The sequence below is a fragment of the Pezoporus flaviventris genome, unplaced genomic scaffold (genome assembly GCF_033815535.1).
Source record: "Pezoporus flaviventris isolate CSIRO_AGI_PZ_B2104156 unplaced genomic scaffold, CSIRO_AGI_Pfla_v1 ptg000013l, whole genome shotgun sequence".
Classification (NCBI taxonomy): Eukaryota; Metazoa; Chordata; class Aves; order Psittaciformes; family Psittacidae; genus Pezoporus; species Pezoporus flaviventris.
This window is the reverse complement of record NW_026892561.1, coordinates 20,940,070-20,951,916: the sequence shown is the minus strand read 5'-3', so window position 1 is coordinate 20,951,916 and position 11,847 is coordinate 20,940,070. Positions and strand designations below refer to the sequence as shown.

At 41.5% G+C, this 11,847-nt stretch overlaps 1 protein-coding gene across 1 annotated transcript; it reads right to left on the bottom strand.

The window, feature by feature from the left end:
* Positions 1 to 336: 336 nt before the first annotated feature.
* Positions 337 to 11,022, bottom strand: TSEN15 (tRNA splicing endonuclease subunit 15). The gene is made up of 4 exons (XM_061452104.1): positions 10,575 to 11,022; positions 9,771 to 9,852; positions 8,432 to 8,567; positions 337 to 749 (listed from the first exon to the last, which is right to left on the bottom strand). The coding sequence occupies exons 1-4, from the start codon at positions 10,863 to 10,865 to the stop codon at positions 548 to 550; spliced, it is 711 nt and encodes a 236-aa protein (XP_061308088.1). The 5' UTR covers positions 10,866 to 11,022; the 3' UTR covers positions 337 to 547.
* Between the last annotated feature and the right edge of the window lie 825 nt (positions 11,023 to 11,847).

The following is an 11,847-nucleotide window of genomic DNA, read 5'->3' as shown; positions in this document are numbered from 1 at the left end:
TTTACTAGCCTATGCTTTCTTCTAGTAGCCTCTCTTATTGCTATATATTTTCCCTTTGCAGAGGAAGTTTTAAAATAAGGTATTTCTGTGGAAAAGTCTTTTCTCCAAAAGCAAAGAAAGTAAGTGTTCAGAAATGTAAGCTGGGAGGTAGGCATGAGTGCTTCTGACAGTGTTAAGACAAAGACAATATGTAAACTACAATGCCCTTAACTTGGTATCAGTACTTTCACCAGAAACCCCTTAAGATTTATGTTTAACAAATATTTACAATATGGGTAAGGATGTGTTTATTCTGTTATGCACCTGACCAGATACAAAGAAGAGACTAGCTTTGGAAACATCTCACAATTATATTTATTAGTCACAAAGCGCGACTCATTTCATACTTTAAATGGCATTTCATTACAGTACAGCTGCACAAGCCTCTGTTCTCCCTGAAAAGATGCTTGATATGCAGAAGGCAGACTTTAGCACACAACTTATTTACATAAGTTCCTGGATTTGTTTATGTTTGAGGACAGTAGCTCAAGAAAAGTGTTTGTCTTAATCACTTCAAAAGCTTTCTTTTCTTTCTGCACTGTTTATTGTCCGTATCTTCAGTATAGTCAGGAGGATCTGGTAGTACAAAGCCATCAGTCATTTTATAATAGACTGCTGTGGAATCTGATTCAACTATGGCCAAAGTAACTGACAGCGGGGTGTCAGGATCATCCTGTGGGAGTGATGCTTTCTTCATGATCTCTCTCATCCTAGAAGAAGAAACAATCCGTTAGAAAGGAGCCCACAACCACCCAAGGAAGGCACAACAGTAGAAGTGCACTACTGCTATTTTTATTCAGCTTGGGTTTATTCTGCAAATTTGTCTTCACAAAAGAAAGTATAATATCTATTCTAACAAAAATCCAAAGTTGTATAATCAAGCAACAAAATCAAATTACAAATAATCTTATAAAAATGTACTCAGTTACATACATCTCTGCTGGAAATAACACATGCTTCTAAGCTTTGCTTAGCTATACTATTGTGCACATGCCTCAACCATCCTTCAACTACCACAATCAAAGCAGGACAATCATTAATGGCCTTGTTTTCATTAGATTAAAAAAAAAAAAAGTTAAAAAAAAAATCTAGTTGACTAACACATGGTGTTCAGTTAGAGGACAAAATAATTAAGACTTGTTCTATTTGCAGAAGTAAGTCTTCCAGTCTGTGCCACACTTCTGTGCCAGATTGTGGAAGACCCAGGAACTGAAGCCAGGTTTCTCTACTTCCCTGTCTAGACTAGAAGCCACAAGACTTCTTCAAAACAGTCACATAAATAATGTCATCCTTAAAAATTCAAGACAAAGTTAAGCATTTTTCCTGTTCAGCTTATTTTAAGAATAACATGTCAGTTACTTTTCAGTACAGAGCTGAGAACAACACTTCTTCCCAGAGTCTACTGTTTGAGCAAGTACTGCAGGAGCACAGTGTCCTGAGGCAGAACAGTAACACTCGCCATCACAAGCATTTCCACAGGGAGCTTTCTCCTTGCGCTCAAGATCAGGTGCAAGAGGGCTCATCTGATATTGCCAGGACAGTTTACAGTCTGCGGAGAGGTCAGCTATGCAGTGTGTGTGGGAAAATTAAAACAGAAATCTCCACTCACTTCACACCCCTAAGATCTCACTCACCATAAAACATGCATTTCTGAAGCTGGGCACTGTAGCTGAAAATAAGGCTCTTTCTAAATGCACCAGCTTTCAAACTTTAATCATTATCTTCCTTTGAAACTTCTCTGATCCCTTAATAAAAGCCAAATGAAAAGTGGCAGAGAATAATCAGCAACCTGGAAAGACTATGCTATTAAGCCCATGACGCCCTTAAGTATCCATCTGTGTTCTGAACTGTTCGTAATTCAGCTTGGCTAAATTCAGAAGTGCCTTTTCTTTTGCTTTCACCACTGGCCCATATATAATGCAAGCAAGGCAATACAACATAATTAGTTATTTCATGCAACAGATACTAAGGCTGTGAAAAGCCATACTCTGGTTCTCCAACCATGAGCACATTCATAACAAGACAACAAAAGATACTGTATTGGCCACCAACAGAAAAGAGACACCTGCAAGAGACTCATACTGCTACTGGCAGAGACTCTGAGGAAAGAACTATACATGGCTTTTATGAAGCAGCAGATATTAACATCTGTCCTGGGAATGCAAATTAGAACTGACAATAAAAAGCCAAATAGAAGGGCACAACTACCCAGGAGAGATTGAGACCCAGAGAAACCAAACTTATTTTAAATGTGGACAGTCCTGTATCTGGAAGCAGACTCGGTCAGAGGCCTTTATTCACCTGTTAGCCAGGGCAGAAGCTCCTTCCTATTTTCTTTAGTAACTGTCACCATTTCTCCTCCTAGTATATCAGTGGGATAGATGTTACAGTGAGGTCTTAGTTCTAGATTTCCTACCACCCATAATTTCTTCTTATACTGCCAAGCACAGATATCTGAACCTTTATTTCCCCCCATTATGCATTCAGACTTAGAAGATACACCATGATCCCAAAACTGGCCACATCCTGACAACTGACATTTCTTCACATGCTTAACTTACTTTTCAGGATACTGAGTTTCAGGGTTTATATAAAGAGCACAGAGACTTAGGCCATTGCCTCAGGATGATCTTCTAACACTACTATCTACAGAGCCCAATGCTTTTCACTGCACAATTGGAATCAGCCTCTATTGACATAAAGAATTAGAACTGTAAATGCAAATTTCTCCTCTTGCTACTTTTCTCAATACAGGCAGCCCCAAAACAAGAGCTCTCATTCATGCATACCACAACTAGCCATAATGCAGTGCTGAACATCTGCAGATTAGTGAGAGGGTATCTTTCAAAATAACAAGCTTCAGAATTCAGGAAGTCTGTATCAGATGCCTGTGTTTCCTCTCCTTCCCTGAAGGCATCACTGTTAGTCTCTGCATCCAGCATGTTCAGTTTCTCTGCAGCAGCAGCAATTTCAAAGAAGAAGTCAGAGAACATCTGGGTTTGTGCCAATTTCACTGCACTTGCTACCTGCCACAAACAAAAAGATGAAATATTACAGGAAATGTATAGTTCTTTTAATCCTTTTGACTATCTATCACTGTCTATGGAGGGGGGGAAGTAGTAAGAAGTGTTCTTGGCCCACTGAAATTCAAAGGAATACAAAGAGAAATGGCTTTATACTGAAAAAGGGTAGATTTAGATTAGATATTAGGAAGATATTCTGTACTGTGAGGCTGGTTAGGCACTGGCAAAGGTTACCCAGAGAAGTTATGGCTGCCCTGTCCCTGGCAGTATTCAAGGCCAGGCTGGATGGGACTTCGAGCAACCTGGTCTAGTGGAAGGTGTCCATCCAAGAGAGGAATTTTCCATCTCTCACTATCTTCTTTTATTCATAAAAGACTTTTGTACAAGTACCTAGGCCTTCAACACACATCAGAAATCCGTACCGTCTTTCCTACTGATCCACTCCTAACAAAATAACATCTCATTCCAGAGAAAGAAACAGGTATATGACTGGTGAACTTCAGCCGTAGCTTGAGGTTTTAACTTGTATCCAAAAAGTAAAAAAAAAAAAAAAAAAAAATAAAAAACCAAAAACAAAAAACCAAGAGTATTTCAGTGGTTTGTCCCATGCAAGCACCTCTGAGAAGCAGCAATAAAACTGAATGCTCAGAGATGTTTTATAGTGGTTACATAGAGCTTCATTAAACTGAAATGGAACTACTGCCTTCCATACCAAAAAAGCCAACAGCTTTCAATCTGCCCTTTATACTTGGATGAATAATTCATTGCAGGCTTGGCCCGCCCAAACAGCTCCCTCTCCTCCATACAAGGCAGGGCTGGAGAGTTAGCACAAGTTGGTCTCTGTACCACTACACAGAGATCATTACTCTGTGCATCAGTGTGCACCACTGTACCTGACTTTTTTGAATAAGCCTCATGACAACAGAACCAAGGTAGAAGAAACCTCCCATAAAGCACAATACCTTGAATTTAGCCAACAGTATTAAACCAGCACAGCATGGCTCGCCACTATTCCGGACCTAGCGGCAGGGCAGGCAACAATATTAGCTTAGTGCCTTGAGATACATTGTATCATGTGGTATCATTGAGATACAATGTATCATGTGGTGGTGGGAGAAAGTCTTTTCTTTGCTGTCTACACTACGTGCCTCATTGGTCGGGAAAAGGAACTGAAACCCCAGGGAACATAATTTTTTTTTTCATGGAAACTGAAGAACAAAACAAAGCATGCAAAAGGGAGGAATCAGAATTCAGCAAAGCTCTACAAGACACACCAGCTGTACGTTGTTCAATCATAACACTGCATAACCAACTCAGCTGTATGAGCCACAACAATCACTTTTAAACTATTAATGAAGAGTTTGCATTTAAAACCAATTAATTGCATTTGCAATGTGTGATTTGCTGTATGAGTAAACTCAAGTGATGCTTATAGCAGAAGAGTTACTGACAAAACTGTGAAGATGATGCATGGCACACTTGCAGTGCATTTAAAGTAACAGTACTTCTTACAAGCAAAACCACTTCAGATTAGAGGAAGATCTGTTTCACAAACTACAAATTTAAAAGAGGATAAATCACTTCTGGTCCTCAGATTTGCTTCTAAGAATGTTTCTCAGCTTTAAAATTGAAGCATTTATGTATTCCTTTTCTAAAATTACCATTTTAATGAAATAACCCTTTCCTTCTTAGCCTAAACCAAACTTTGCAGTCTCCATAACCTCATGCAACTGACTTTATCCTTCATTTCCAGCAATTCTGTACTAAATAGAAACAGGGCAGTGACACAGCATTTAATCTGATGTGTTATTAGTAGCATTTTGCTTGGACAATGTTATTTGTCTAGGACAGACAACACATAACTCCATCAGATCCAGCATCTAAGTCCCTGGTTCTTGGAAGGGTCCCTGGAAAGCCACAAGGCTTTCGACACTATCTAGAAAATCCAGCTGTCAACACTGTTCTCCTACACTTGCTGAGCTTCGTTTATGCAAGTCACTGCTGCTAGCTCTGAAGCAGGACTAACTGCTCCCTCCGATTTGAGGAGCTACAACTCTGGAATGTACTGACAGCTGGGTACCTGGTGTGTACTAAAGTGTCATCTGCAACAGTTAGCAGCAAAGATGTCTCAGCCAATGGACTGACAAATTCCTCCCCAAGTATGAATCACTTCTAAATTCAAAGGCATACAAACACAAGGTTCTCCAAACCTTAGCCAGCTGTGTGTGGTTGTCAGTGATCCAAGATAAACAGAAGTTGCATCTTATTCTCCAGGTCTTTATTTACAGAAGATTCAGCAATCTTCTTTCTAAGAGCATGCATGCACACCATGAAGCCATTTCTCAGACTGTGTGAGACTACCATTGACACTGGTGGTCACTTTGCTCCAGACCCCATAATTTTGTGATTCAGTGCAGCTTTACACTGGCAGGGCAGGATGATCAACTTTCAGCAAGCTGTTTGTAGAAGCAGACAGTGAGCTTAGTAAGCGGAACAGCTTTTGCTTTAAGCAGTTAATTGTCATGCATAAAGTGGACATGATGAAACCTTATAATAGGCTAGGGTGCTCATCACTTGCTTAGGTGTCTTGCTGGTGATTTCTACAGCAACTTTACTATGGCCTTCTAAGGACACTATCCTCTGAGCATCAGCCAAGTAGGAATCTTCATGAGACACCTGGGAAGGCAGAGCTTGGCTGAAGTGGCTTTGAGAGGAAAACCACCCTTGCAGACCCAGGTCTTACTGGTTAAGCAAGGAAATGCTGTCCATAAATGCTGCCATTTGCTAGCTGCTTTTGCAGTTAGGACATTTCCAGGCCTAGCAATAAGGACAGGATGTTTTCACCTTTCCAAGCCCCTTCAATGGTTTTCTTTCAATATAAAGTGAGCTGCATTCACCCGTACTCATACCTCTTCCTCTACACCTTTAGCAAGTAACACAAAACCCTGAAGCATTGCTTTGAACAAAACAGCAAAGCACCCAAGTAGAAAAGCTTTTCTGTCTATCTATAGCTTGGGAAGTCAAATGAGAAAGCTATCATTTAAGACATCAGATACCTAACAAGCCTCCTGCTATCAATAATCACAACAAAACACTCATCACTGTCAAAACAAAGAAGCAGCAGTACTGTAATACTGCCTCCAACTCCTTCTGTAGGATGCCTTTTTAATGGCCTCCCTCTGTGCTATGCAGCTTTGAGCTAGCTACTGTCTACACCCCCTGGTTTTTGCCTACTGTTCCAGCAAAGGAGCTGAGGAGTTGATGCTGGTCTTTTCCTACAAGGACAGACCAGGCCTCTTTGCATCAGCACTAATGAAATGCCAAGCATACATATGCACATGCTTGTTTAATAACACAAGCATAATAATACAATATAAGCATATATAATCTTCCTGTCTGACACCACCTATGGTTATCGAACACATACAGGCTTTAATGGATTCAGCTGGCATTACAGCCCAGTATTCACCTTTGTTTAGTGACAATATGCTCTGTGTAGTTGGTCTGTACCCAAACCTAGTCACAAACTGTACTTTCAGTCAATGTGATACATTCACTTTTTGCTTCTCTAACACACATCCTTCCAGTAATGGATTCCATCTGCACTGGTGCCAGAAGCAGAGCAAACAGTATCACCACAGTACAAACAAGTTCAGAGGCTCCAAACGAAAAGCTCCAATGAAACAGTAAAAGATAGGACATACATGCAGTGCAATCTCTCACTGTCATTAAAAGCCAACTAGAACATATTTGCTGGCATTGATCCAATGACAGGAATCAAAGTCTCCAACCTAGGTGAAAACCTCTTACATTAAACAGGCATAGCAGCTCAGCACATAGACGCAATTTCTCAAAGATCCCATATCCTAATTTGATGCCTTCTTTTCCCACCTAAAATCTAGTCCGAACTGTGAATAGCAGTGTGTCCTTTTCACACACAGTGATCTGCTTCTTGCAGAGAGGCACTCAGCATTCCATCCTGCAAGACCTCTCAGCAGCTTTCCTCTGTTGTGGAGAACACACCGTATTTCTCTTTCAGACCAAGCCCCCAGGAGCGATTGACCAATACTTGCAAATGAAACATTTTTTCAGCACATATAGTACTCAAATCCATCAATATCTAGTAAGTTATTTTCTTCCCCCTCACAAATACGCACTTAGGAAAAATATGCAACAGAATGAAGATGGAAGCCTGCTTGCAAGGGGCTCATCTGTCACTACTAAAAACCTTAAAAAAAAAAGCAAAAACCATAGTATGTCTAAAACATCATTCCTAGAGTGCACACAAGTCTGCTAAGTGCAATTCACTAGCTACCTACTACTATGTCAGGCTGCTGCCCACACAGCAAGAGGAAACAGCAAACACTAGCAAGATCTGTAAAGCCAGCCCTGAGCACATGGTCCTAGCAAGAGCATGAACAGAGGAAACTGAAAAATGTAATACCGTATGATGCAGCTGAAATAGTTGAGGTCTTCAGAGACATCCCAGGAAAGAATGGCAAATACCAGCAAAAGAAGGCAGCCATTATCAGAGAGTAAACAATACTGTGTGTTTGAGGCTGTTCTAAGGGCCAGTTAAAATATACTGTAAAACTACTCAAGTGGAATTTCTCTAGGCTGCAAACATCTGCAATATCACAAAGTCATAGCTGAGTTGTCCTCTGCTTGAGAATTACTTAGTCTTGCATATGTCAGGAAAGCAAGTATAAAAATCATAGCTCAAGGGACAGTTACACATTAAACTCTGGGTAAGTAAAAGGAATTTACAGTTGGAAGTAGCCAAATTATACTTTCAAAACAAAAAGCAGACCAAACCAAACACACCAGGCTTACCCATAGATTAAATGACTAAAAAAAAAAAAAAAAGATTTATTTTCAGACAGAAATTCTCCTGGACCTTTCTTCTTAAATACTTTAAAGCCCAGCAACATAAAAAAGCATTGCTAGATTTTTCCAGACTACATAAAAGCAACACAAGAATATTCAAAACATAAGCTGTGAAGGTCTTATGTTCTAACCCTGTCTCTCAAACACATACTTTTACATCCATTGTTATCTCCTAAAGTGTAGGCAACTTCTAAACAACAGGAAGTGTTTATCAGCAGGAGTCAGTTGCTGTGGGAAGCTGACATCAATGGCGTACCACTTTCAGAGAGGGAAAAGCAGAGACTGACACAGATTAGAAAACTAAAATCTCAACTTTGCGTGTATGCTTGCAGCACCCAAAAAAACAACACTGCTCACAGGCTGAGGTACTGCTTTCCTCTGACACTCCTTTGTCTTCTCCCCCATCCCCTTTTGACCAAGTCATCAGCAGCCTATTAAATACCTTACTGATAATGTGAACCAAACACTGACCAAATCCTTACCTCTCATGGCTCAACAATACATGCACAGGTATCGGCACCATCACTTGGAGACTGTCCTGTTCTTTTTCACGTGCATGTAAACATACGAGCTGCAGTTCTGCTACTCCAACATAACTCACTTCATGCCAGTTTCTCCCTAAAAAGGTTCATCATCAGTGAGAAGGACCGGAACACAAAACACAAGTTTTAATCATTCAAATATCCAATTTGGTATTTAAGTTAACATCTAGGATTGTTTCCCTCCCTCCCCTCACAGGAGATTTCTCATGAGAGACAACTGCCCTCTGGAACCGTCAAGCTTGCCTTCTGAGACACAGTGCTGTTAAAGAAACCCAGGGGAACAGTACTCGTCTGCTTACTCTAGAGCTACACTTTTTCATGGTGAGTAGGGATCTGTCTGACAAAGCTTTGCTTCAAAAAGGCAAAAAGAAGATAAAAACCACACAGCTTTAGTCATCTGCAGCATAAAACTGCAATCCAAATTTGGACTTTATCAGTACCCTAAAACTGTGAAGGAGCAGGTGCTAAAAGCATGATTAACGATAACACACAGTTCTTCCCTTATGGTTGAAGGGATAAGTCTGAAAGTTTTTTTGCTGCAGAATTATAGGAGCCTTCTCTTGGTTATTGAGGCACTTTCTTCAGAGGTATAACAGTAACAGACACAGTGCTTTCTGGTCTGTAAAATCCCTCCCTTCCCTAACCTTGAGAACCACCAGCCTCCAAAAGAAAACAAAATATTTTTATTAGGCTGGCTGCCTGCCTACACATAGTCCCTTTTCAATAAAGCCAACTTGGCAGAATTGCAGGCAGAAGTTCACATACCAAGTAACTCTGCTCCACTCCTACAAGACACCAGAACACTACACTGCATTTGTCATAATTACTGCCACCAGACTGCTAAATGATATTGTTAAAGGAATCCTTACCCTCTCCAGAAAACAGCATCATAATCAGGGCAGCATACAACACCCAGCTGCTAAAACACTGACTTAGTAACTTCGACATTAATCTACAAATGAGGACTCTATTACCAGCACAACCACTAAACTTGCAACTTCACTTTTCCATGTTCCTTTTCCTTCCCCTACTCTTCTTCTGTTTTTTTTTTTTTTCTCCATGCAGAGTGTCTTTGCCTGGAAGAGAATGGGCCCTCATCTTCTTAAAGGCTCCAGATGGGTACAGGATAGAAATCCTCAATGCCAAAATACTGTTTCTTAGGTAGCCATCACCACTAAGTTTCAAAAATAACACCAAAGACTTTGTAGGAAAGGTCCTGACAGTGGACAAACTTCAACAGCACCTAAAGGCAAAAAAAAAAAATTATTCACTGAATTACCTTCTAAGAGGTCCAAGTAAACCACAAATGCAGCATAGATTTGAGAACTGTCAGATATATCGAGAGACATCATTTCTGTGAGCTGAAACCCCAAAAAGTAATGTTGGTGAAGGAAAGCAGAAGTTATATTAAGAACGCACAGTCCAAATCCAGAATTTGTAGAGCTGTCTAAGCCACTGAAATCTGAAGCCAGCTTTAAGGAACAACAGCAATTAAAAAGCAGGACTTGTTTTCTGACAAGCTGGGTTTTTCCACATTCCTCCTATTTCGGTGCTTAAGAAAGCAAGCCAAATAAAAATAAGGAATCACAACTATTTCTGGAACAGACCTAGCTTTGTGGAGAAGGGCTATGAATTTTACCTATTTTTGCTACAGCACACCAACACAGGATGACAGCCAAATTAAACACTGTTTTCAAATGCGTTCAGTATACTAACAATTAATAGGCAGTAAAAGTTTAGGACGGTTGTGTTTTCCAGGTGCAGTTTCAGCATTTACAACCTCATTCTCTACCTCAAGTGGCATTCCCCAACAACCCCACCGGTACTCCTCACGGGCCGGGAGCCGAGACCCCTCAACAGGCTCAATACAACCAAACACGACACATTAAAATCTCCTCCTGCCATCACCTACGTGAGGTGCCCCTCAAAGCCATGGTGGAGGGAATCAGGAGCCGGGGCAACGGGCCTTGGCAGGAAAGCGGGACGCCCACCCCGCGTGACTGAGAACCCCCCACCTCCCGCCAGCGCCCGGGCAATGGAGGACCGAAGCGCTCCGCAGCCCCAGCGCGGCCCACATGCCCACCGTGGGGTGAGTCGCCATCCAGTTTCCGCCGGCCCCCTCGGCCCAGCCGCCCTCGTCCCCCGGCTCCTGCGTGCGGGCGGAGGTGCTCCCCGCCAGGCCGCAGCTCCCCGCGGCCGAGCCGGCCGGCAGCTCCATGCTCTCCCCGGTGCAACACAATTGGGCTCCGGACAGCGCCACGCAGCCTTGCACTCCCCGACAGCCTGCGCTGCTCCCGTTCCGCCTCCACTTTGTTCCGCTGCGTCCCCCATCCTCGGAGCCGAGAGTCTTCCTCCACGGCCAGAAGCGCTGCATTAAGCCCTATTTAAACGCTGTTTACGGCCAGACTGACACATACACCTTATCACAGTATGTCCTTTGGCAGTCCCTTTTTCTAATCACAAGGTATATTATTTTGCAAGGTGGCAATATTATTCCTTCATGTAACATTAGTGAAAGTCCCCTTGGAAAGAGAGAGAGAGAGAGAGAGAGAGAGATACCTAGAGAGAAAATGTGAAGGGAGAAGAGTAAAACAGAAACAAAAGCAAAAACATGGTATTAATGTATGGTTTCCAGAGTTTTTACAGACTGGTTAAGAGATTTATATTCAAGCTATTGTTACTCACAGCATCTTGGACTGCTTTAGTTAGAAATATCTCTGACTTCCAACATAAATATAGTTTGCAGTATCACAGGACTGGCTTACCAGCTCCATCTGCTTGGCACCTCTTTCGATAAATTTCAAACACTGGCTTAAATGAAGTCAGCCTGTCTTTACAGCATTTTGAATAGCTTCAAGCTTGTGTCCATGAACACATCCCACCCACCCCCACCCCCACCCCCCCACGCACAAAAAAAAAAAAAAACACCAAACCCAAAACACTGTGTGCTGTCTTTAACAGACATATACAACAGATCATATTGTAACATTAGATGAGAGACTCCAAAGCCCTTGCTTGTATGCTGCGCCTGTTCTTGATGAGGCCACCCTAACGAAAATCTGGCTCATGCTGGAAAATGCAAAACATCTACACTGATTAGAGGAAACACGAAGTATGATCTTGAGATGATCACATTGATGCAGGTCCTAGTAAAAAGTTATCAGTGTTGCCTTTACCTCATCTTCTTTATAGGCTTAATGATTATTATATAATAAAGCATCAATGAAAATTGATCTCCATGTATTGAGTACATTAATTTGGTGAGTAGTTTGTAGCCAGCACTTCAATTCTCTGGGCACAAAATAAAAATAAAACAAATAAATAAAAAAGTCTTTGAGACTTTCATGGAAGAGTGG